General features: G+C 38.4%; 2 protein-coding genes across 2 annotated transcripts; one reads left to right on the top strand and one right to left on the bottom strand.

Moving 5' to 3' along the window:
- Nucleotides 1-1,014: 1,014 nt before the first annotated feature.
- Nucleotides 1,015-19,902, bottom strand: LOC101612138 (olfactory receptor 10G6). Its single transcript, XM_004670588.3, has 2 exons — nt 19,750-19,902; nt 1,015-1,974 (listed from the first exon to the last, which is right to left on the bottom strand). The coding sequence occupies exons 1-2, from the start codon at nt 19,900-19,902 to the stop codon at nt 1,015-1,017; spliced, it is 1,113 nt and encodes a 370-aa protein (XP_004670645.2).
- Nucleotides 19,903-22,214: 2,312 nt separating this feature from the next.
- LOC101612430 (olfactory receptor 10G4) lies at nt 22,215-23,150 on the top strand. The gene has a single exon (XM_004670589.2). The coding sequence runs from the start codon at nt 22,215-22,217 to the stop codon at nt 23,148-23,150; it is 936 nt and encodes a 311-aa protein (XP_004670646.2).
- The last annotated feature ends 2,655 nt before the right edge of the window (nt 23,151-25,805 follow it).

Below are 25,805 nucleotides of genomic sequence, written 5' to 3'. Positions count from 1 at the left end.
TAACCACTAAGCAATGTCTCCAGCCATTCCCAGACTATTTTAATTTAGCAATTGGTATCAAGTCTGGGAAATACAGAGGTCATCTTGGGCTGAATGGGTACTTTTGGAACATCACCAAACCATCTCTAGTGCTCAAGGCATACGAACAATGAAAGGCCTCCACTGGGATGCTGGCAACTTCCTTACAAGATAGGATATAAGGATAGCTTCAGGTCACCAAATATCATCTGGGAACCTCAATTTCTTTGCCCCACACTCATAGCCCAGATTGTGTAACGGATGAGTGTGGCTGCACATATATGCTTTACCATCAAAATGATCTGCTTTATTAGTGTCCTGCAAAAATCAGGAAGACTCAGTTTACACGTAATATCCTTGATAAAGTAACCCCAATTTTCCTAAGTGGAACCCTATGCAAATTCAAAAGCTGGATCTACTCAGGTCATGGTGCAGTGCTCATTTAATAGATCCCTCACATTGAGAGGGGTTGCTTCTTAAAATTCAGGTATAAGGTTATCTCCTATCTTCAATTACAAAATGAAAAAAAAAATGAGAGAACTGAGTTTGGAATAGTTATTTATTTCCTTGAACTACAGTTCTACCACATTTACATGAGAACAGTAAATATAATACTTAGTGCAAATAATGATTGCAAAGGAGCAGTCAGATGGTTTGCATGGGTATTATTGGTATGAACAAAAGGAATTAGAAGAACTTTGTACACATAGATGATGGCACAGAGAAACAGAGGCCTCCCATGGGCATTTTAGTCATTTTTTATCTTTCCTAAAAGATGTTGCCTTTGACAAATGGCTTTGATTTGATTTCAGTGGTGCTTGCTGGAGACATGGAAACCATGTGTAAAAGCGGATTGCAATGCAGAACTTTCCAGAGTCCCACTTCTCCTACTAGGAAATAACACCCTCTCTACACGAATCCTTTTCCTCCCAGCCATTTGGCATCACATCTGGTTCCCTTATGATCTGTGCTTCCCGCAGCCTTTGCTGGGTGAATTCAGTGGGGCTGCACTTCCTTGAGCCCACTCAGCCTTCGTAATGCTGCCTTCATCTCTTTGTTGCGGAGTGTGTAGATGATGGGATTAAGCAAGGGGGTGATGACCGTGTAGAAGACAGCTACCACCCCGTCTAGAGGTTCCTGTGAACCTGGTCGAAGGTAAATGAAGGTGCAGGGCACATAGTACACAATGACAACAGTGAGGTGGGCTGCACAAGTGGAGAAGGCATTGCGACGCCCATCTGCAGACCGGATTCTCAAGATGGCAGCCACGATGTAGCCATAGGAAGTGAGGATGAGCATGAAGCATGTGAGGGCCAGGAAGCCAATGTCCACAAAGGTGACCAGCTCATTGATGGCAGTGTCAGCACAGGCTAGACGGAGGATGGCAGGAATGTCACAAAAGAAGTAATCTACTCTGTTTGGGCCACAGAAAGGAAGCCTGAATATAAAACTTGTTTGGAAAAGTGAATGGATTGTTCCTCCAAGCCAAGTGCCAAAAGCCAGGTAGTTACAGACACTGCGGGTCATGATGGTAGCATAGTGCAAAGGCTTACAGATGGCCAGGAATCTGTCATAAGCCATAAGTGTGTAAAGAAAGCATTCAGTGCAGCCCAGAAAATGGAAAGAAAAAAGTTGGATTACACAGCCTCCAAAGGAAATAACCCTACTATCCAAGAGAAATCCAGCCAGCATCTTGGGAACAATAGCAGAAGAAATGGTCATGTCTAAGAAGGAGAGGTGACATAGGAACCAGTACATGGGGCGGTGGAGGCGGATGTCCAACAAGACAGTGAGAATGATAAGCCCATTTCCAGAAACCGTAAGGAGGTAGATGACCAGGAAAGCGAGGAAGAGTGGTATTCCCAGCTGAGGTGGGTGGTGCAGGCCCACCAGGATGAAGTGAGACACAGAAGTCTGGTTTCCACTTGTTGGCATTTCTCTGCTTTTCACATCTGACTAAAGAGAGCAGCAAAGAAGTGTTAATATTCCTGTAATGTCCCTATATGTAACACATCTCTTCTGCATTCTCTGTCATTTTCAGATATTCACAGGTAGACTTTCTCTCTCTTTATTATATTTTTCGGCTTTCACTCTTACAGTTCTTAATTCTGAAATCTTTCTTGGTTCCAGAGAAAAGTTTTATTTTCCAACATGAAAGCTAACAGATTATTTGAATAGTAGTCAGTCTTCCTTATCCATAGTTTTGCTGTATGTCATTTAGGAGTTAAGGAATGACTACAAACAGATATTCAAGTCAGGAGGAAACATAATCAAATTAAATTTAAGTCATCCCATGAAGACTTATCTATTATGTTTCTTTTCCTTAAGCATGATGTGTGGTCTGCATGATAGAATTAGGCTACATTGTATTCATTTTCTTAGGACCAGTACTTAGAGCCCCATGTTCTAATCTACCTGTGTATAATTTAAAGAACTGTGCAAAACAATATTAAGCCTAATATATTCAGAATATCTGATGTTTCAGATAGAAATATCTACTTCTAAAATTCTGTATTGAAATGCACATGCTATTTGAAATCCTTCAGGATAGTAATGCAGTACAAAAGTCAGGCCATAGGGTACCTGATTATTCTCTGTTTGCTTCTAGATAAATGTCCATCTTTCCATTAATTTATCCATCCATATTCATATGCCCATCTACCTATCTTCCATCCATCCATACAATCTATCCATCTTATATGACAGTGTATATTGTATCTTAACATAAAATGACTTCTAAAGCTTTATTGGGCTAAAATTCATTGTCAATGGCAAATCACCTGTTTTTGCCTGTGTGTTTAAGTATAAGTGTAAATAGTATTACTGTTTCCCTCCATAGGATTGCTGTAGTAATTACATAAACTCATTTACATAGTTCACAGTAGCACTCATCAAACACTATTATTTTCCATCAATTAATATTGTGGTCTTATATTGGCAAGTAGATTCAGTGTTTACATGGGTGCTTCAGGTATTTAGTGAACTTGTATAGCGCAGTGGCAGGTTTAAGCCTTCCAGATTCAACACTGCATGACAAAGAGCTTCTAGGAGTGGTGGTGTCATCAGACACAGTGACAGCGATGCATTAGAGAAGTGGCAGAGGAATGTAGAGCTCTTCTTCACGAGTCACCTCCCCTTCTGCTAATATTTGTTGTAGTAGATGGTTTACAAGCTGAAGACAGGTGCCTGCACGGTGTGTCACCTTAATAAAATCTCAAGGACAATCCCGATTCTTTAGAAGCTTCCAAGGGTGTGACTGCTAGTGTTCAAAGAATCCATAGTGGTAGCCTTGATGGATATCTGGATACTTTGCCTTTACTTCTACACCACCGACCAACTCGTGTGTCTCATCTTATCCTCTCAGCCTTCTGAAGTGCCACAGCAACTGCTCTTGTCAAGGATTTATAAGACCTGGGACTTTCTGTCCAAACCTTGATGATTCCCTGATAAGTACAGAGTTAGTCACCTTAAGTGAGGGTTTAGAAACTACATGGACATGGAATTCTCTCTCAGAATGTAGTTATAAAAATGTGAGGTAATGTTTCATGATTTATTAGTTGCCTCCTTGATTTCAAATTTGTCAGAGCAGACATTTTCTCATGGGGAAAGTTCCAACTGGTACTTCCTATAGGAACAGAAATCCTCAAATTCCATGTTGGCTTAGCTTTCTTCTTTCCTCTCAGAACTCCAGTCCACAGTTTAGGCACTTAAACATTTCTCTTGTCTCCTTTCCTTAACTCATTCAAACTAGAATGGATTTGTTCCTCCCACGGCTAAAAAGTTTTTTTTTTTTTTTATCAGTTTTTCCAGAGTAGATAATTAGCAGTAAGGAAATACTAATCTCATCTGAATCTGTACCATTTCACATTTTAAGTTTTTATTCACACAAAGAAAATTCATTTCCTTAGTCTCTATTCCCATTTTTGTCTTCTCTCTCTACTGCCTTGACATCCAAGTTCTTACTTACTTGTATAATTTAATGCTTCTAAAGAGAAATAACAATTTTCCCTGAAAATGCAGAAAAACACTCCTGGCTTACTTAATCCAGTAACTTGAGGTATACACTTTGGTTATCACATTATATTATCACATTGTTTTATCAGTATTTGCCATGCAGATTTGAGTGATGGGAAAATAAGCAATTTACTCACAAGGAACCATATAATTGCTATATCTGGATTTTTTTTATCGCCTATGTGACCAGAATTAGACTTAAGGTTGACACTGAAAATCATTCATCTGAATCAGAAAACTATAAGACATAATGCGGAGCTCAAAGGCATCCTTCCTGTCTGGCATAGCACCATGGCCATAAGGAAAGTCTCACATACCTCCTCTGTTCCCACACCTATGACATTTGATAACTATACCACTGAACTCCCATTGCTGTGCCTCTCCTTCCCTTTCTGAGTTTCTCAGCTGTTGACTACCTGGACTTGGATGTGCTGTGAGGCAGTTGTTGGCTGCTTGCCTCAACTTCTTCTTGCTCTTTGCTCTTCCTGATGGGGACCCATTTCTGAGCTCAGCATTGTTATGGGTTTCCTGCTTTTGGGTGCCGCTTCTGACTTGTGTCACTGTGTTCTTTCTCTGCACCCTTTATAGCCTTTGCAAAGCTATTGGCAGTGGGCCTCTTGGAGTGGGCCTCAGGAGTCTCTATTTCTGGCAAACAGTTTCTTCCTTCTTGTGGCCCCTCAGGGATGGGAGTCAGGGGCTGAGATCATGTCTGCTTTATCCATGGGGGCAATTTACTTACTACTAAGTGGAGATCAGTTGCATTGGGTTTTGTTAACAGCAAGCCTTGAGCAGCAGCAGTTCCCAAAAGCTTACTTAGTTGCTGGCAGTGTCCTTGTGACCTAAGCCCCTGATAAGAGCAAATACTTGATCAGGAATCAGGAGGCTGCTTCCCTTTCTCTGGGTTTTAGATTTTTTACCTACAAACTGTAGAAAATGATTCTTCCTTTCTTTCCTCTATCTCTTCCTCCCTCCCTTCTTCCTTTCTTCCTTGCTTATCCATTAAGATGTAGTTGGCATTTGAAAGAGCTTTAAAGTGAAAGGCATTAAAGAAGTGTTACACATTAAGTACTGAAAAGTATCCTTTGAATTTAACTGGATGTAAATTACTGAGACACTGTATTAAAGTGGGTCAAGATTGTTCAATCTTCCTGTTTGTAAATAGATAGAATATGAAAAATCATATGAAAAAAATATGACAGTCCTTTAGAAGTTAGTCAGCCATACTTGTGAGGACCTTGGAGACATAACCCAGAATACACCCTACTGCAAATTTAAGAAAACTGAGTTCTTTAGGAAGTCAGGACTTTTCTAAAAGTAAAAGTATGACATGGTAGATAAAATTTCATTTAACTTTAGGCTAGCAAATAGCAGCTTTAGGAATAGCTATCTTTATGGTCATTAGCTGAACTATAGACCAACAGATGCTTGTGACAACACGTCTTCCTATTATTTGATACATTTTCATCACTTTGAAGCATCTGTTACTCAGAAGCATATTTGTGAAGGGCCACATTGTATTCAGTCTATTTCTTTAATAAGCCATTCTACAGTTAAGGAATAGTATTAAGCATTTTGCTTCTTATTTATCAGCTTATTTCCCTATTGCAGTACATTATTTCCTGTATGTTCTCATGTAGGACATGCAAATAAGGGTTATTTTTCCTCATAGATAATTCTACAAGGAGCCCTGCTCTGTGGTATCCTTTTTTTTTCTCAATTTTTATTAACATTTTCCATGATTATAAAAAATATCTCATGGCATTAACCTCCCTCTCCACACTTTCCCCTTTGAAATTCTAATATCCATCATATCCACTCACCATTTCAATCAGTCACTGTTTTATTTTGATGTCATGATCTTTACCTCCTCTTATGATGGTCTTGTGTAGGTAGTGTCAGGCACTATGAGGTCATGGATATCCAGGCTATTTTGTATCTGGAGGGAGCACGTTGTAAAGAGTCCTACCCTTCCTTTGGCTCTTACATTCTTTCTGCCACCTCTTCCATATTAGACCCTGAGCCTTGGAAGGTGTGATTGAGATGTTACTCAGTACTCCAGTCACCTCTTTCCAGCACTGATAACTTCTAAGTCGTCCTAGGGTCACTGCCATGTGAAAAGAGAAGATTCTCTACCCAAAGTGAGAGTAGCATTAATATAAGGGTATGAATATTAAGAGAAGTGCTTACTGGGCAGTTTGATAAGCATAGTATATACATTAATCCAGACATCAGCAGATGTTACACCCCTAGGGCTCATGACTACCCCTGTTTTAAGTTTTCAGTATCAGGGATGTAAGCCTCCAGTCCACTTGGAGGGCAGTTGGTTTCCACCAGGATAGACATGCCACTATTGAACCTGTTGCCTCATTTGGCCTGCCTGGCCAATTATAAAGCTTGCAGTGTCCACTGTTGAGTATCTTCACTGGTGGTATCTCTTTCTCCCATTGAACTGCATGTAGAATGGCTTCTTCCAGTTTTCTGTCAGCTGGTCTACGTGGAGGAGGTTATCAGCTCAGTTCCAACAGGATTTCTCAGTGGCCTTCCAGCCCAAGTATGTGGCAACTTCAATTCCTGGTGGGAAACCAAAGGCCTCGGCAATGGCCTATAATGTTCTGGGGGCATCAGGGACCTCCCTGGCCAACAACACACTGCAAGGTACCCCATCCTTGGCAGTGAAAATTTTCTAGCAATGATTTATGGCTCTTGAGTGTTCCATTGTCCCAAATTGGAGGATTCCATATGATTTATTTATATCCTCTTAGATTTTGATTAGCCCTCCCTTCACTTTTCCATTACTCAATCTCTTCCCCTAACCTAACTTTGGGCGTTTTCACCTGCTAATCCATTCTTCTACTTACATATATACAATACCAACCTATTAAGTACCATCTTCCCTTCCCTTCTCTTCCCTTTATATCTCTTTTTTAGCTTACTGGCCTCTGCTACTGAGGTTTTCCTACTCACACAGAAGCCCAATCATCTATAGCTAGGATCCACATATGAGAGAGAGAATGTGGTGCTTGGCGTTCTGGGCCTGGGTTACCTCACTTAGTAGAATCCTTTCCAGATCCATCCATTTTTCTCTAAATTTCATAACTTCATTTTTCTTTACTGCTGAGTAGGACTCCATTGTATAAATGTGCCACATCTTCATTATCCACTCATCAGTTGAGGGACATCTAGGCTGGTTCCATTTCCCAGCTATTATGAATTGAATGGCAATAAACATGGTTGAGCATGAATTTCTAAGGAAATGAAATGATTCCTTAGAATATATGCTTAGGAGTGCTATAGCTGGGTCATATGGTAGATCAATCTTTAGCTGTTTTAGGAACCTCCACACTGATTTCCACAATGGCTGGACCAGATTGCATTCCCACCAACAGTGTAGAAGTGTTCCACTATTTCCACATCCTTGCCAGCATTTGTGGTCATTTGTTTTCATGATGGTGGCCAATCTGACAGGAGTGAGATAGAATCTCAATGTAGTTTTAATTTGCATTTCCCTGATGACTAGTGACGTAGAACATTTTTTAGATGCTTATACACCATCTGTATTTCTTGTTTTGAGAACTTTCTATTTAGCTCCTTTTTTAAAAAAAAGTTTAATTTATTTATTTGAGAGTGACAGACAGAGAGAGAAAGAGGAAGGGAGGGAGGCAGGGAGGGGGGGGGGGAATGGGCCTGCCAGGGAATCCAGCTACTGCAAATAAACTACAGATGCATGTGCTCCCTGAAGCATCTGGATAACGTGGGTCCTGGGGAATCAAGCCTCAAACAGGGTCCTTAGAGTTCACAGGTGAGCGCTTAACTGCTAAGCAATCTCTCCAGCCCCAATAGCCTGTTTTTTTTTTTTCAATACCCATTTTTTAATTGGCTTGTTTGATTTCTTATTATTTAACTTTTTGAGATCTTTGTATACCCTAGATATAAATCCTCTATCAGATATAGAGCTGGCAAAGATTTTTTTTCCATTCTGTAGGTTGCCTATTTGCTTTATTCACAGTGTCCTTTGCAGTACAAAATCTTTGTAATTTCATGAGGTCCCAGTGGTTAATCTGTGGTTTTATTGCCTGAGCAATTGGGGTTATATTCAGAAAGTCTTTGCCAAGACCAATATGTTGAAGGGTTTCCCCTACTTTTTCTTCTAGCAGTTTCAGAGTTTCAGGTCTGATGTTAAGGTCTTTAATACATTTGGACTTAATTCTTGTGCATGGAGAGAGAGAAAGATGTATTTTCATCCTTCTACAGATACACATCCAGTTTTCCAACACCATTTGCCGAAGAGCATTTTGTCTTTTCTCCAAAGAGTATTTTTGGCATTTTTATCGAATATCAGGTGGCTAAAGCTACCTGGATTTACATCTGGGTCCTCTATTCGGTTCATTGATCTACATGTCTGCTTTTGTGCCAGTACCATGCTGTTTTTGTTATTATGACTCTATAGTATAGGTTAAAATCAGGTATGGTGATACCACCAGCCTTACTTTTGTTGCTCAGTATTATTTTAGATTTAGGTTTTTGTGATTCCAAATGAATTTTTGGATTGTTTTTTCTATTTCCAGGAAGAATGCCATTGGAATTTTAATGGGGATTGCACGAATTGCATAGATTGCTTTTGTTAAGATCGCCATTTTCACAATATTGATTCTTCCAATCCAGGAACAAGGGATGTTTTCCACTTCCTACTGTCTTCTGCAATTTCTCGCTTGAGTGTTTTATCGTTTTCATTGTAGAGATCCTTTGCTTCCTTGGTTAGGTCTATTCCAAGGTACTCTATTGTCTGTGATTCAATTGTGAATGGGAGTGGTCTCTGATTTCAACCTTTGTGTGTTTGTTGTTAGCATATAGGAAGGCTACTGATTTCTGTGTATTTATCTTGTATCCTGCTCCATGGCTGTAGGTGTTTATCAGCTCTAACAGTTTCCTCATAGAGTCTTTAGGGTCCTTTATATGTAGAATATTGTCATCTTCACATAATGATAACTTTCCCTCTTCCTTTTCAATTTGTATCCCTCTTATGTGTGCCTCTTGCCTTTTTACTATGGCTAGGACTTCCAGTACTATATTAAATAAAAGTGTGGACAGTGGACACCCTTGTCTTGTTCCTGATTTTAGTGGAAAAACTTCCAGTTTTTCCCCATTTAGTAATATGTTGGCTGTAGGCTTGTCATAAATAGCCTTTATTATATTGAAATATGTTCCTCCTATTCCCAGTCTCTGTAGGACTTTTATCATGAAGGGATGTTGGATTTTGTTAAATGCATTCTCTGTGTCTAATGAAATTATCATGTGATTTTTGTCCTTCAATTCATCTACATAATATATTACATTTATTGATTTGTGTATGTTGAACCATCCCTGTATCTCTAGGATAAAGCCTTCTTGGTCATAGTGAATGATCTTTCTGATATAGTCTTGGATTATGTTTGCCAATATTTTGTTGAGAATTTCTTCATCTTTGTTCATGAGGGAGATTGGTCTGTAATTTTCTTTTTTTGTTCTATCTTTGCCTTGTTTTGGTATCAGGGTGATGCTGGCTTCATATAAGGAATTTGGTAGGATTCCTTCTTTTTATATAATATGGAAATCCTTAAGAAGCAATGATGTTAGTTCTTCCCTGAAGGTCTGGTAAAATTCCGCATTGAATCCATCTTGGCTTGGGCTTTTTTTATTTGGGAGATTTTGTATAACTGCTTGGATCTCCTTGCTTGTTATAGGTCAATTTAAGTGATTAATCTCATGTTGATTTAATTTAGGTAGGTCATATAAATCAAGAAAATCATCAGACTTTCATACTTTGTGGAGTATATGCTATTATAGTATGTTCCTATGGTTTTTTGAATTTCTCTGGCATCTGTAGTGATGTTGCCTTTTTCATCTCTAATTTTATTAATTTGTGTCTCTTCTCTCTTTCTTTTGGTCAGGTTTGCTAAGGGTATATAAATCTTGTTTACTTTTCAAAGAACCAACTCTTTGTTTCATTGATTCTTTGGATTGTTTTTTGGTTTCTGTTTCATTAATTTCTGCCCTAATCTTTATTATTTCTCCCCATCTACTGATTTTTGGTTTGCCTTGTTCTTCTTTTTCTAAGGCTTTAAGTTGAAGCATTAGGTCATTTACTTGTGATATTTCTAATTTATTTTATTTATTTATTTATTTATTTGAGAGTGACAGACAGAGAGAGAAAGAGGGAGAGAGAGAGAGAGAGGGAGAATGAATGGGCACGCCAGGGCCTCCAGCCACTGCACTCAAACTCCAGACGCATGTGCCCCCTTGTGTATCTAGCTAACATGGGTCCTGGGGAATCAAGCCTCGAACAGGGGTCCTTAGGCTATACAGGCAAGCACTTCACTGCTAAGCCATTTCTCCAGCCCTCTAACTTCTTCATATAGGCATTTAAATTTATAGCTTTTAAATTTAAATTAAATTAAATTTTAATTAATTAAATTTTATTTATTTATTTATTATTTAAAATTTATTATTAAATTTATTATTAAAATTTATTTATTTTTTAAATTAAAATTTAATTAATTAAAATTTAATTTAATTTAAATGTACCTCTTAGTACTGCCGTCATTGTGTCCCAGAGATTTTGGTATTTTGTGTTCTCATTATCATTTGACTCTATAAATTTTTTAATTTCCTTCTTGATTTCTTCATTGACCCATTCATCAATTAGTAGTGTGTTGTTTAATTTCCATGATTTTGTGTATGCTCTATAGCCTTTCTTGCTATTGATTTGTAGTTTGATTCCATTGTGGTCAGATAGAATGCAAGGAATTATTTAAATTTTCCTGTGTTTAAGATTTGCTTTTTGTCCTAATATGTGGTCTATATTAGAGAATGTTCCATGTGCTACTGAACAGAATGTATATTCTGCAGCATTTGGATGAAATGTCCTGTAGATATCTATTACTTCCATTCCTTCTATGACCTCACTTAGTCCAGATGCCTCTCTATTTAGTTTTTCCCGGTATGACCTGTCAATTGATGAGAGTGGGGTGTTGAAGTCACCTACTACCACTGTGTTTGGTGTTATCTGTGACCTTAGTTCTAGTAGCGTTTGTTTGATGAATTTGGGGGCCCCCATGTTAGGTGCATATATGTTTAGGATTGTAATGTCCTCCTGTTGGAGGGTGCCTTTAATCAATATAAAGTGGCCTTCCTTATCTTTCTTGACTAATGTTCGGCTGAAGTCTATCTTGTTGGGTATTAGGATAGCAACCTTTGCTTGTTTTCTAGGTCCATTTTCTTGAAACACCATTTTCCAACCTTTTACCCTAAGATAGTGTCCATCGTTTGTAAAGGTGGGTTTCTGGGAGGCCTCAAATTGAAGGGTCCTGATTTTTAAATTTTTATTTATTTATTTATTTGAGAGCGTCAGACACAGAGAGAAAGACAGATAGAGAGAGAGAGAGAGAATGGGCATGCCAGGGCTTCCAGCCTCTGCAAACGAATTCCAGACGCATGTGCCCGAAGGGTCCTGATTTTTAACCCAGTCTGCAAACCTCTGTCTTTTTGTTAGGGCATTGAGGTCGTTGATATTAGGAAATATTATTGAAAGGTGTGTATTCGTTTTTGCCATTTTTTTTGTAGTTCTTCTGGTTTCACCTCTCTTGTGTTATGTAGTATTTGAGTATTGTTTGTTTTTTCCAGGTTCCTTATATGTGTGCTTTTCTTTTTGTTCAGTATGAAGGATTCTTTCAATTATTTTCTGTAGAGCTGGTTTTGTCATCAAATACTCTAGCTTGCTTTTTTTCGTGGAATGTCCTTATTTATCCATCGATTTGAATGGATAGTTTTGTGGGTAGAGTAACCTTGGTTGACAGTTATTATCTTTCAGAACTTGGAATACATCACTCCAAGTCCTTCTGGCTTTTAAAGTTTGTGTTGAGTACTGCTGTAATCCTGATAGGCTTATCTTTGTAGTAACTTGATTTTTCTCTCAGACTACTTTTAATTTTTTTTTCTTTGGTTTGTGTTTTGGGTAGTTTGATTATAATATGGCAAGGAGAGGTTCTTTTCAGGTTTTTTTTCTGGCTGGTGTTCTAAAAGATTCCTGTGTCTGCATTGGTACCTCTTTCCCAATTTCGGGGAAGTTTTCTTCTATGATTTTAGTGAAGACACCTAGTATGCCTTTGGGTTGAAATTCTTCTCCTACTATACTCTGAATTCTTATGTTTCATCTTTTTATAGTGTCCTAAATATCTTGAAATTCACACTCATACTTTCCTATTAGTTTGTCTTTCTCTTTGCTGGACTGTATTAGATCTGCCAACTGGTCTTCTAGATTAGATATTCTGCCCTGTCCTTCATGCATTGTAGTCGTCAGATTTTCTACAGAGTTGTTTATTTCATTAACTGTGTTCTTTATTGCTAATAATTCTATAGCAGATTTTTCCTTATTATTTCTAGTTCCCCATTTATGGCTAGTATTAACCTTTATATTTCATTAAATTGACATCCTGTGTCTTCTTTGCTTCCTTTGATTTCTTCTTTGAGTTCTTTGAACATATTTTTAATCATTCTTTTGAAATCTTTCTCAGGCATTTCCTCTAACTCATTCTCCCTGGAGGTCATTTCTGATGCATTAATACTTTTTGGTGGTTTTATATTGTCTTGATTTTGGGTGTTTCTTGTGTTATAATGTATATATTTTTGCAGCCTGGATTATTTAATAATTGGATTTTGTACCTAGCTGGGTATTATGAGATGTATCAATCAATCAATCTGATGTTATATATCTTCAGGGTAGGTGCTTAAGGCACTAGGTGTGACTGTGAAGACTCTCAGAGTATCTACAAAAGTGATCCTAGGTGTTGGGTTTGCCTGCTATGAGAGTATTCAAGTAGGCTGAGTGGGACCAAATACAGATAGTTTCTAAAATTTAACTAAAAAATGTATGATTTCAATAAAAAACAGCACAGAGTATTTATCCAAGAGTAGGCATTATGACAACCAGATCCTCTGTCTGTCCCTTAGGCTGTGTTGTGCCTCACCCACTCCCTTAATCCTGAAAACACGGAGGTTAAGTTTTCTGGTCTGTAGAGGGTTCCAAGTCAGCTTGTGACCAGGTGAGACCCTTCCCTAATGTATAACAGAAGAGGAAACAAAGCCACTATAAATCAAGAAGCAAAAAATAACAAGCCCAAAATACAGGCTATTTAAGTGGCAAATCTGACCAACCATCAGATTTAACATGTAGTTTATCCTGATATGGAAGGTGCAATTAGCACTTCTGGTTCAGGCCTATATACCAGGTTTATTAGGCATGTACTGACCTGGTGTGATCTCTGTTACCTTTTGGGATGCATCTGATCTCAGTTATGCTGCTCCTGCTTGAGTCCTGCTGTTGGTTCAAGTAGGCATGGTTGGGTCCCTGGACCGCTGCTCTGTTTGCTGGTAATGGGCACTGGTAGTGGGGGAGGGGAGGCTGCCGATGCTGCTCTAGTTCTGTCTCTGTTCCATGTGTTCTTCTACCTTGTGATGTGCTCCTCCTTTGTTCACTGTTGTTCTCCCTTCACTTTTCTTGAATTTGTGGAGAACTCAGTGTGAGTGGAAAATCCCCTTATCTGGCTTTTCCTGTGGCTCAAGGCGAGCCTGGCAGCTGCCTAGTGTGCCACAGCTGTGGTCCCGTGGACCTACTGGAGCCACTTCTGCCAGCCTGTGTGGGCTCTGGATGCTCTGCATCTGTCCTACTTCTCCACTGTTGTTTCAGTTTCTTATACACCTCATGTTTTAGTAAAAGTGTGTATTTTGCTGTTTTTTTTTTTTTTTTTTTTTGGCTTTTTTCCCCTTGGCTGCTTTGGTTTGGTATCTAAGCCTCCATCTTCTCCACCAGATTTTTCTGTGATATCCTTAATGGAGAAAGGTGTTTACAAATGAGAGAAGAAAGAACGAGCTGATTACACAGGGAGTTTTGCTTTCAAACACCAGTGTGTTTCCTTGGCCTTTAGAAATGAGAGAAGACCTTTTAATCTATTGGGGAATATAACTGATTTTTTCTTTTTTTTTTCACTCTGGGAGTCCTTTTATTTCCATTTGATTTTCTTGGAGGTGTGCTTTTTTTTAACAAAAAAAAAAAACAAAAAAAAAACAAAAAAAAAAAAACAAAAAAAAAAACGTATTCATTATTCAGGGCTAGAGATCAAATCCACAGTTTTATGAACGCTATACAGGTACTCTACTGTCGAGCTATACCCCCAGGCCTCACATTTGATTTTCTATGTGGATGCCGGAAGAAGGTGGTAAAACTTCTTCCAAAGAGGCATCACCTGTCTTTCACTTTTGGGGTAGAAATGAAATTAAAAAGTATAGGAGAAAACTTATTTATTAAGGAAAGAATAAAGGAGGATGCCAGGATCCAGCCCTAACTTGAACGAGGGTCCCTGAAGAGAGGTGTGAAAGGGAGCGGCACAATAATGACTTGAAGTCAAGTTCTGGTGCAAGCTGACAGGCTAATGTTGAAGGCAGCTGAGTTTTTTCCTCCCTCCCTCCCTTCCCCTCTCCCTCCCTCCCTCCTTCCCTCTCTCACTCTCTGCTCCACAGCTCTTAACCTCAGTCTTTAATTTTCTGATCATGTCATACAACAGCAAACTTCAAGAAAGGTACAGTTCCATAGAATTCATAGAATCTTTTTGCTATTTCTTTACATTAAACAGTCCCATAATTATTTACCTCAAGTACAGCCATCAGGCCCCAATAATGATTAACTATTTTCATGCTTTCCCCATATATGTGTGGTCATGCACTTGTGGTTTCATGCGCTCCTACTTTCAATTACTATATTAAAGGTGAGACACAGAACAACCACAAAATGGGGGTTCCTACCATTCATCCAATAAACCCTTTTATCCCCTTTCTATATCCCTCTAATACTTAAGACTTTGTTTCTTCCCTCCCCATCCCCCTGATTGAACTCTTTCTGACCTCAGTTGTTTTTCCTGTAAGGATTCTTGGTAAAGAGTCATAGTTTGCTGCAATTGCCACCATTCAGAAAAATTAGTCATAGAACAATTTGTACACTGTTCCAGGAGGTTCATTGTTTCCTCCTCAGTGTACTGTACTCCTTGCCTGACTTCCTTTGAGGCCTTTAAAGAAAACAATTATTTCTGACCCATTTTCTTGTTTTTCCAATTCTATGTCAGAGCTTCTTTCAGATACATTGAGCAACACTTCACTAACATTAATTTTTGCTAGAAAAGTAAACTTAGAGATTGGTGCACCAAGTGAAAGACAGAAAAAGACAAACATTATTCAGAAAACCGTAGATATATGTAGTGCAGAGAGCCAAATATGTGTCTATAGGGGAACCACATTGGAGTCCAAAGAAGAGACAGCTGGGCTGGAACTGTGTCATGCAGCTCTTCAGCACTCGATTACTCATGATCCTGAAATGGCATGCTTGCCATCTCTGGCAGGAAGATACAAGGAGGGAAGAGAGAAGCCATTTGACACTTGTGAGATTGATGAATTTTTGAGCTGAAAGGAGAATGACTGAGTGAAGAGGCCAGTGGTTAAGATTTTCTGAAAGAAATAAAGGAATTTGATTGGTAGTGTGGGAATGATGAAAGCATTGTTAAGGTCTAAGAATTAGGAAACAAGCCTCAGGATCACTACAAACATACAAAAAGAGTGATTGATATTGATATTGGCAGAAGGATTGGTCTGAGGTTTGAGTTATAACAGGAAAAAGGGAAATTGGAGATACTTAGGCTTTTTGTCTCATATGGACAGGGAAGGATGATGACCTAGTATTAGAACTATTGCAAGTTATCAAAGAAAGTACATGAAGGTATGCTTGATTTGTAGCAAACATTATAGTGGATGTTCAAAAGTAGCCTAGAACTAAACTCATTCTTTGGGAATGTGATTGTCCCCTTATCCAAGTCCAAGCACAGGATAAGCCCCTGGATTGTAGCAAGCACGCGAAAGGACCAATTTTAGAATGGGATGAAAGTGTCACAGGAACAGAAAAGGGAAATGGGAGGCAGTTCAAGAGTTGACCCATGTGGTAGATAATCATGGATCTTTATGAGGTTACTTATTCATAGTGCTTTACTCTATATTTTAAACTTTCTTCCTACTTAAAAGTAGGACAACTTTCTGTTATAGAAATGAACATTCAAGATTCCCCCTGTCAAATACAGAACATGTGCATGAAATCTAGAGTTGGCTAATGTAGTATATTAACCTAGACTTTGAAAAAAGAGGCAATAAACAGTATATTGAAGAGATAATTAATACACATGTTGATAGAAGCAGTTTCAGCAACATAGAGGTCCCCAAGATAGGGCTAGCAGCAGGAAATTTTGTGGGGGGCATTCTGACTAAAACATGGATTTTTGTTACCTTATGAAGATATCTCTATAGAATGGTAAATTAGCAGAAAATTCTTTTATGTTTTGATTTCTTTCAGCATACACTGATACAATACTTAAACAAATTTTGTCACTTATTCCCACAATGCAATGCTGCACAATCAATTTCAGTACATATGTCTATTCTCTTCATGAACATTTGACATGATTTAGGCACTTGTGATATGTTTTGCTTATCTATGCTTGTTAGAGTTCAGCATAAAAATAAAAGATATATCCTAAATGTATACATCAATGAGTTTCAACTAGAGGTAGCCGAACATTCCACAATACACAAACAGCCCGCAGGAAACCCTTATGTTGTCCGAAATGCCCATAATGCTGAAGATAAGAAAGCATGACTAGATGCAAATATAAGGAATGATGAATGCTAGTTGAAATGGACTAGGTCCCTCAAATGTTCAAAATAGCCTTGAAAAGTTAAAATAAAATGGAAAAGCCATGATATCAGATATAAAAATTAATTATGAAGTCTAGTAATTCAGAGTATAGTATTTGTGTGATGCTAGAGAAGTAGCAAAACAGAATATACAAAAGGACAAATGTATAGAATGACATATTGTCATACAAAAAAATGACCTGTGGTGTGGTAGAGTGAAGGATGGGCATCTTCAGTTAGTTTTTTTGAGTCCTGGAACTTCAGGTGAGAAAAATCTTGCCCTGTTTCCCAATGTGTACATTAGATGAATTGGAGATATATCAGCCTTTTTGACATTTAGGTAAATATATTTTATTATTTTAAAAATATTTTTATTTATATTTGCCTGTGTATGTGTGCCAGGGCCTTTTGCTGTTACAAATTAACTCCAGACACATGACATGCATCTTGCTTTATGTGGATTCTGAGGAATTGAAACCAAGCCAGCAGGCTTTGCAAGCAAACACCTTTAATCACTGACCCATCTCTCAAAGCCAAGATAAAAAATATTTATTTAAAAGAAAACCAACAAACAAGAAAACAAAACGGTCTTACCCTAAAATATGACACACTGGCCTAAAGCCACTTCATTTTGCAAGAAAAATTCTGTAGTTCATTCTTTAATCATAATGTAATCAAGCTAAATCATAGCAAATGATTAAAAAGAGAGTAACTGGAAACAACAAAATTCTAAAAGAATACATCAGCTGATGAATTAATCACAACTATTGTTTCAAATTATTTATAAAGTAAACACATTTTATATCATACTTAACATAAAATTAATTCCAAATAAAGGGAGAAAAGCTTTCAAAACACTAATTTTCATACATGTGAAAACTTGCAAACATTGGGTGTAAGGAAAACTTTTGTAAAACAAAATGCCAGCATCAGGAACCATACTGAACTCTATGGAGAACATTTCCCACAGCATTAGAAAAATATGGAAAAATTTAAACAGTGAAGATTTTGAAAGCATGTTTTCCCTTAAACTTAAATAATGAATTATTGTTTGAGTTTGAAAATATTTAGAAAAATCAATTAGAAAATAACTTACATCAAAAGAAAAAAAGAAAGTCCTTGAAGAGCTAATTTACAAAAAGACATGCATCTGAAAGATCACAAGTGTTTTCTACCATTTTTATATTTGAGGTAGGGTCTCACTCTATCTAGCCCAGGCTGACTTGGTATTCACTATGTAGTCTCAGGGTGGCCTCGAACTCGTGGTGATCCTCCTACCTCTGCCTCCCAAGTACTGGGATTAAAGGCACACACCACCATGCCCGGCTTTTCTACCATTTTAAAAAAGACATAAGGGGCTGGAGAGATGGCTTAGCGGTTAAGCGCTTGCCTGTGAAGCCTAAGGACCCCGGTTCGAGGCTCGGTTCTCCAGGTCCCACGTTAGCCAGATGCACAAGGGGGCGCACGCATCTGGAGTTCGTTTGCAGAGGCTGGAAGCCCTGGCGCGCCCATTCTCTCTCTCTCCCTCTACCTGTCTTTCTCTCTGTGTCTGTCGCTCTCAAATAAATAAATAAATAAATATTAAAAAAAAAGACATAAAAATTATAACAAATTTCAACTAATTATGATTCATTCAATTGGAAGTCATTGTGGGCCTATAGGCATTTCTTTGAGAAAAGCGACTCTAAAATCTTCAAGCATTTAGGAATTTGGATATTAATAACTGGCCATATAGATGGAAAAATAGACAGTGATGTTGAACTAGAGAGGGTAAAAAAGATGAATATTATTCTGGACAATTTTTAGTAGAGCTTATGCAGGATGAGAATCTGTCCATCATCAGTAATGGGTTAATGCTCAGCTTCTCACCTCTTAGACAGCCATATTAGCTCCAAGAGACATAGGCTATCTCAGGAGGGTTCAAGTAAGATACACATGTTAATGAGAAACCTTCCCTTAATGTCTTCCTGTGCTTATTGACAGAACTTGGAAACCCAGGAGTAATTCCATCCCCTGAGACAACAAACCAATTTAAGCTTCTATGCATGTACCCATGATAGTTTCCAACCTTGAACTTCAATTACGTTGGCTCTTGAGAAATGAACCATACTTTCTTGTCTCAGTGTTTCTGTTCTTTGCATGATTACTTGCAAACTAGTGCTTGTCTACAGCATGTAGAAGGTGCAAACTTGTACCAAAAAACTCAGGGGGTTTTACTACTGAAATAAATCCAAACTTGCAAGGTGAGTTCTTACGTAGGATGAACTACTTACCCCTTGGTTTCTCTTTTTATCAAAACCAATTGTTTTGTACACTGGTTGTTACACATCATCCTAATTTTTGTAATATAGATTTCCTAATTGATATCCAATAGGTAGACAGAGAGGCAGGTAGACAGACAGATAAATAGATTATATGTATATGTATATATACATATACATACACAGGTAAATAGATATAGAGACATAGAGCAGCAAAGATGTAGATTATAACTATAGACAGATCAATAGATTATAGAAGGGTGGTTACAAATAGTGGTCACATTGCTGGAGTATTCAAGTACTCTGGTTGAAATTCCATCTCTGGACTTTACATGGTTGAAAGTTCCATTGCATGACAATGTAAATATACAGTTCCTTTTGTGATTTTGGCCTAAAGAGAAATTTCAGGTTTTGGTTCCTCCACTGAAGGACTCCTGAGTTAATATGGCCAGTTGTAACAATCCTGTCTCTGTTCTTTTCATATTGCTGTTGAGGTCACATTCCTTGGGCAGAAAATAAATATTATTTGATCTGCATTCTTCTAGGAACAGATCCTAGTTTCTTTTGAGTAGAGAACTGTTTTGTGATCTTTTCTCACAGAACAATTAACTATGATTATTTAAATATAAATAAAAGATTAATAATAGTATTTTGTTCTAAGTCCAAAATACTTCTACCTCAGTTTCAACTGTACATGATTCCAGTATTTCTTAACATCAAGCTGACATAGCTTCTTCTTGTTGTATAGGTTCTGTTTTCCTGTGTCAGGACAGAGGTGGTGAAGAAATAGAGTAGACTTGACATAATTGTCTTTTGCCATGAGAGTATTTTCTGGGTTTGTGACCATGGGAAGTAGGAGAATGTGGTACAGGACAAAATATAATTTTAAAAAAGTAAATATACTAGAAAATACTCAGGTACCTTGATTAGAAGGATACCTAACAGGAAGTTAATTGTTCCCTTCCTAATAGATTGTGTCTGGCAGTGCACATGTAAAGTTGGTACTCTTGGAGGATCATAGGATGGTCAAGTGGGGGCAGTGTAAGAGGTCAGCCATGTGTGAGGCTTGGTTTTACTGGGTCATCTGAAGTATTGTAAGGACTCTATCTAAAGAAGTTGAATAATATACTTTTGAAAAGATTTATTTACTTATTTGCTTGTGGGTTTTGTGTGTGTGTGTGTGTGTGTGTGTGTGTGTGTATGTGTAAAGCAGGATCTCTTGCTGCTGTAAGCAAATGCCAGATACTTAGGCAACTTTTGTGCTCAGCATATGTGTGTGGTTTGGGAATTGAACCTGGGCCAATAGGCTTTGCAGACAAGTGCCTTTAAGAGTTGAGCCAGGGGCTGGAGAGATGGCTTAGCAGTTAAGCGCTTGCCTGTGAAGCCTAAGGACCCCGGTTAGAGGCTCGGTTCCCCAGGTCCCACGTTAGCCAGATGCACAAGGGGGCGCACGCGTCTGGAGTTCGTTTGCAGTGGCTGGAAGCCCTGGCGCTCCCATTCTCTCTCTCTCCCTCCATCTGTCTTTCTCTCTATGTGTGTCGCTCTCAAATAAATAAATAAAAAATAAACAAAAAAAAATTTTTTTAAAAAAAAGAGTTGAGCCATTTTCCTAGCCACCATCAAATAGTATTTATACTTTCTCTGAAGACCATAGAGAAGCCTTGTGAGGAGCAGCCAGTAAACGGGACCAGTAATGTTCCAGGGATGAAGGTTTCCTGGAAAGCTAGTTCAAAAATTGAGAGGTGTCTGGAAGAGCAAAGAATTTATCCTATCTCTAAGTTTAGAATCTAGAAATTCCATAATATTTCTACAAGGTATAATATTGTGTAGTTGACAAGTATCTGCATACTAAATGTTATATGTGCTATGCTAAATCCTGAATGTACCATCTTATATAATGCTTGTAACTTCTTAGTTAAAGAGGAGATATTAGCAATGCCAAATAAATTTCAAGTTATTATGGATCTTAGAAATGTTAACACTATCAACCATTGTTTTCTTGCATCGATAAGATTCCCCATTAAGTTTGAAGGAAAAATAGAAAGTGATGGGTAGAATTCCAAGCTAACTGACAAGTGGTATATACTTTCTGAATATATCACCATCTGCTGAGTGCGTGTGGGTCTTGAACATAATGGAGCATCACTGTGTTGGTTACATTGTATCACATAACACTTTGTCATAGCAGTGGGAAAGTGGATGTCAGAGTGGTTTTGAAGGAAGAGCTGCCATGCTGTGAGAAGTCACGTGGTCTCCTAGGACTCAGGGTCACTTGAGAGAACCTAAAGTGATATTATCCACCAAGAACCATCAAGAACATGGGGCCACTCTCATGAAAAGTATAAGCAACTCAATTCAATTAGGATATCCGTAAGCATAGATGAGATCCTTGAGTTGAAAATGAAACTGCTTTACTATTGATTCCTTGATTAAAAATGATGAGACCTTGAATAGATATTCTACTTGACCAGACCCACAAGAAGGGCTGAGAAAATAGATATGTTTTCTTCACTCAGTTTACTTATACCAATACCTTCTGTTTGGATAAGAGTCCTCTTAAATCCTCACAGGTTAAAAGCTTGGTACACAGCCTTTAATTCATTGGGAAATTATGTAACCCTTGAGGAGGAGGTTATAGTTGAGAGTCTTTGCATGGTAGGGGATATGCCCTTAATAGGGTTATGGAATTATGCCATCTGTTGTTCTCCTTTGTTCTTCTCCTTCCTCCTCCTCCTTCTTAATTCATAATTTATGATCTTGTCATGAGGTGAGTGGTTTGTCCTACGTGCTCTTTTCATGATGCATTGCTTCAGTGTAGTCCAATGACTTCAAGTATTTGTTATAGAATTGGAAAGCTTACATACCAATAGAAGGTAAAAACACAACACAACAAAACAAAACAAAATCCTGTTCTATCCTCCTTTATTCCCCATGTCTTCATTAGTGCTCCTGTGAATATGTTTGACAGAAAAAAGGGCCAAAATAATTTCATCATCTTTACCAAAGCAGCTTGTGACAGGTAAAGTGGAAAACACAGGTAGAATCATCTGTCATGGGTGATGGAATGGCCACACACAGAGAAGGGATTCTCCATCCTCTGATGATGAGAGTTGGGAACTACTAATATCTTTGGTGGAAGAGATGCCACAGTTGAGAGAAATGTCAAACAGGAGCCAAGTGACCACGTTCTTCCTCGTCGGCCTTCCTCACCCGCCAGCACTGGACACTCTGCTCTTCGGAATCTTCCTGGTGATCTACGTCCTCACAGTGCTGGGCAACCTCCTCATCCTGCTGGTGATCCGGGTGGATTCTCGCCTCCACACACCCATGTACTACTTCCTCACCAACCTGTCCTTCATTGACATGTGGTTCTCCACAGTCACAGTGCCCAAAATGCTGATGACCTTGGTGTCCCCGGATGGTGGCGCTATCTCCTTCCAGAGCTGTGTGGCTCAGCTTTATTCCTTCCACTTCCTGGGGAGTACCGAGTGCTTCCTCTACACCATCATGTCCTATGATCGCTACCTGGCCATCAGGTACCCGCTCAGGTACAGCAGCATGATGGGTGGGCGAGCTTGTGCCCTGCTGGCCACTGGCACCTGGCTCAGTGGCTCCCTGCACTCTGCTGTGCAGACCACGCTCACCTTCCGCTTGCCCTACTGTGGGCCCAGCCATATCCAGCATTACTTCTGTGACGCCCCGCCCATCCTCAAGCTGGCCTGTGCTGACACCTTGGCCAATGAGATGGTCATCTTTGTGAACATAGGCGTCGTGGCCTCGGGCTGCTTTCTCCTGATTGTGCTGTCCTATGTGTCCATTGTCTGCTCCATCCTGAAGATCCGCACCTCGGAGGGCAGGCGCAGAGCCTTTCAGACCTGTGCCTCCCACTGCATCGTGGTGCTCTGCTTCTTTGTGCCCTGTGTTTTCATCTACCTGAGACCAGGCTCCAGGGATGCTGTGGATGGCGCTGTGGCCGTTTTCTACACTGTGCTGACCCCGCTACTCAACCCTGTTGTGTACACCCTGCGCAACAAGGAGGTGAAGAGAGCGCTGCTCAGACTGAAAGACAAAGTAGCTGGTTCTCAATGCGAGTAACATTAGGAAGAAGGTACGACAAGGTGTGGAATTTAATTGTTCCCATTAAGGTCATTGTCTGATCCTTCTCACTGTTAAAGTGTCTGTTTAATCATGTTCCATTTAGAGATTTTGTGAGGGTTTTTAAAGTTAAGTACCTTTGAAATATTAAACATGCTTGTTAGGATCCATTGGCTCTGTAGTGTCTTTCTTTTCTTTTCTTTTTTTTTAAATGAGAGTAAAACAAATATTTATTAAAAACAGACATGAAGTAACAAACTGCTTTTCATAAATATCAGAAACAAAATAATTTGCTATGCAATACTGAGGTGAATAAAGACATAAACATGGCTTCATATTTAAGCAGGGATGAAAAAATAAGTAATATTAAAAAGCACATACAATCCTTGTGAAAACAATTTTCAAAAGCTTAAACTAGAAATTCAAATACCAGTATGTACCATGTAGCTATTTTATCCACTGATCATGTTTTTTTTTTTTTAATTTAACAATCAGATGGTAAAATTTATTTGAAGGGTAAAAGACCCAGAATAACACTGATGAAGAATAAAGTCAGAAGACTATTAATACTATACTTTAAAACTTCCTGTAGCCAGTGGGCTCACTCCTGTAATGTCAGCACTTGAAGGGTTGCGGCAGGAAGACTGCCATGAATTCAGGTCAGATGTGGCTACATAGTGACTGCCTGGACAACCTGGGCATATTTTATCAAGTAGAAACTTTGTATGCACACATCATGTGTTGTTACCATCATTTCCCTCTTACCTGTCCCCATTCCATTGAGGACCTTTCTCAGTGGGATTGCCATTTTTCAGCATGGGCTGTGAGTTATGAGTTGTGAGAACAGCAGTCGGCCATTGTGGGGGTGGGCGGTAATGCCTCTGGATATTCCCTCCCACCTCGTAGCTCTTACAATCTTTTGGCACCCCACTTCTGCAAAATTTACTAAGCCTTTTTAAAAGTGAATTTTCTATTTGGATCTCAGATTTATTTATATGAGTTAATAATATGCTCCTTTGGTGTATATTTCTTGTTTCCATACCTTTGGGGTTTTGCAATCACTGGAATACTGTTCAGGAAGAGAATGAATGTCAAAGGCCATGTCTTTACCTTTGCAATGATTTTCTGTTTTAGTTCATTCATTCATTTTTCTCCATCTCTGTCTCTGTCTCCTGTTCTCTCTCTCTCTCTCTCTCTCTCTCTCTCTCTCTCTTTCTTTCTTTCTGTGTGTAAACTGGCTAATGATCTTCACTAGTACATTTTGGTCTTTTTAATTGTTTCTACATAGAAAATGCTGCGACCTAATAAAGATTAGGGCAGAAATTAAAGAAATAGAAACTAAAAACACAATCCAAAGAATCAATGAAACAAAGAGTTGGTTCTTTGAAAAGATAAACAAGATTGATAAACCCTTAGCAAATCTGACCAAAAGAAAGAGACAAGAGACACACATTAATAAAATTAGAGATGGAAAAGGTAATATCACAACAGATGCCAGAGAAACTCAAAAAATCATAGGGACATACTATAAAAGCATATGTTCCACAAAGTATGAAAATCTATTGATTTTCTTGATTTATATGACCTACCTAAATTAAAACAAGATGAGATTAATCACTTAAATAGACCTATAACAAGCATAGATCCAAACATTTATCAAAACTCTCCGAACTAAAAGAATCCCAGGCCCAGATGGATTCACTGCTGAATTATACCAGACCTTCAAGGAAGAGTTAACACCATTGGTTCTTAAATTTTTCCATAAAACAGAAAAAGAAAAGAAGGAATTCAACCAAACTCCTTCTATGAAGCCAGCATCACCCTGATACCAAAACCAGGAAAAGATAGAACATAAAAAGAAAATTACAGACCAATCTCTCTCATGAACATAGATGCAAAAATTCTCAATAAAACATTGGCAAGCAGAATACAAGAATATATTACTAAGATCATTCACCCTGACCAAGTAGGTTTTATTCCAGAGATGCAGGAATGGTTCAATATATGCAAACTGACAAATGTAATACATTATGTAAATGGATTGAAGGACAAAAATCCTATGATCATCTCATTAGACACTGAAAAAGCATTTGACAAAATCCACCATCCCTTCATGATAAAAGTCCTACAGAGACAGGAAATAGAAGGAATATATCTCAATATAATAAAGGCTATTTATGACAAGCCTACAGCCAACTTATTACTAAATGAGGAAAAACTGTAAGTTTTTCCACTAAAATCAGGACAAGACAAGGGTGTCCACTGTCCCCACTCTTATATAATTTAGTACTGGAAATCCTAGCCATAGTAATAAGGCCAGGGACACACATAAGAGGGATACAAATTGGAAAGGAAGAGATCAAGTTATCATTATTTCCAGATGACATGATCCTACACATAAAGGACCCTAGAGCAGGAAACTGTTAGAGCTGCTAAACACCTACAGCCATGTAGCAGGATACAAAATAAATACACAGAAATCAGTAGCCTTCATATATGCTAACAACAAACACACAGAGGATGAAATCAGAGAATCACTCCCATTCACAATTGGATCAAAGAAAATAAAGTACTTTGGAATAAACCTAAAGGATCTCTACAACGAAAAGTATAAAACACTCAAGCGATAAATTGCAGAAGACACTAGGAAATGGA

The sequence above is a fragment of the Jaculus jaculus genome, chromosome 3 (genome assembly GCF_020740685.1).
Source record: "Jaculus jaculus isolate mJacJac1 chromosome 3, mJacJac1.mat.Y.cur, whole genome shotgun sequence".
Lineage (NCBI taxonomy): Eukaryota > Metazoa > Chordata > Mammalia > Rodentia > Dipodidae > Jaculus > Jaculus jaculus.
This window is presented reverse-complemented; position numbering and strand designations above follow the sequence as displayed.

What these genes read in the sequence shown, in the direction of transcription:
- LOC101612138 (XM_004670588.3), bottom strand. Translation starts at nt 19,902, where the DNA reads ATGGTCACAAACCCAGAAAATACTCTCATGGCAAAAGACAATTATGTC. An exon ending in TTAAGAAATACTGGAATCAT is followed by an intron (nt 1,975 to 19,749) that starts GTACAGTTGAAA and finishes TGCTCTCTTTAG; the next exon opens with TCAGATGTGAAAAGCAGAGA.
- LOC101612430 (XM_004670589.2), top strand. Translation starts at nt 22,215, where the DNA reads ATGTCAAACAGGAGCCAAGTGACCACGTTCTTCCTCGTCGGCCTTCCT.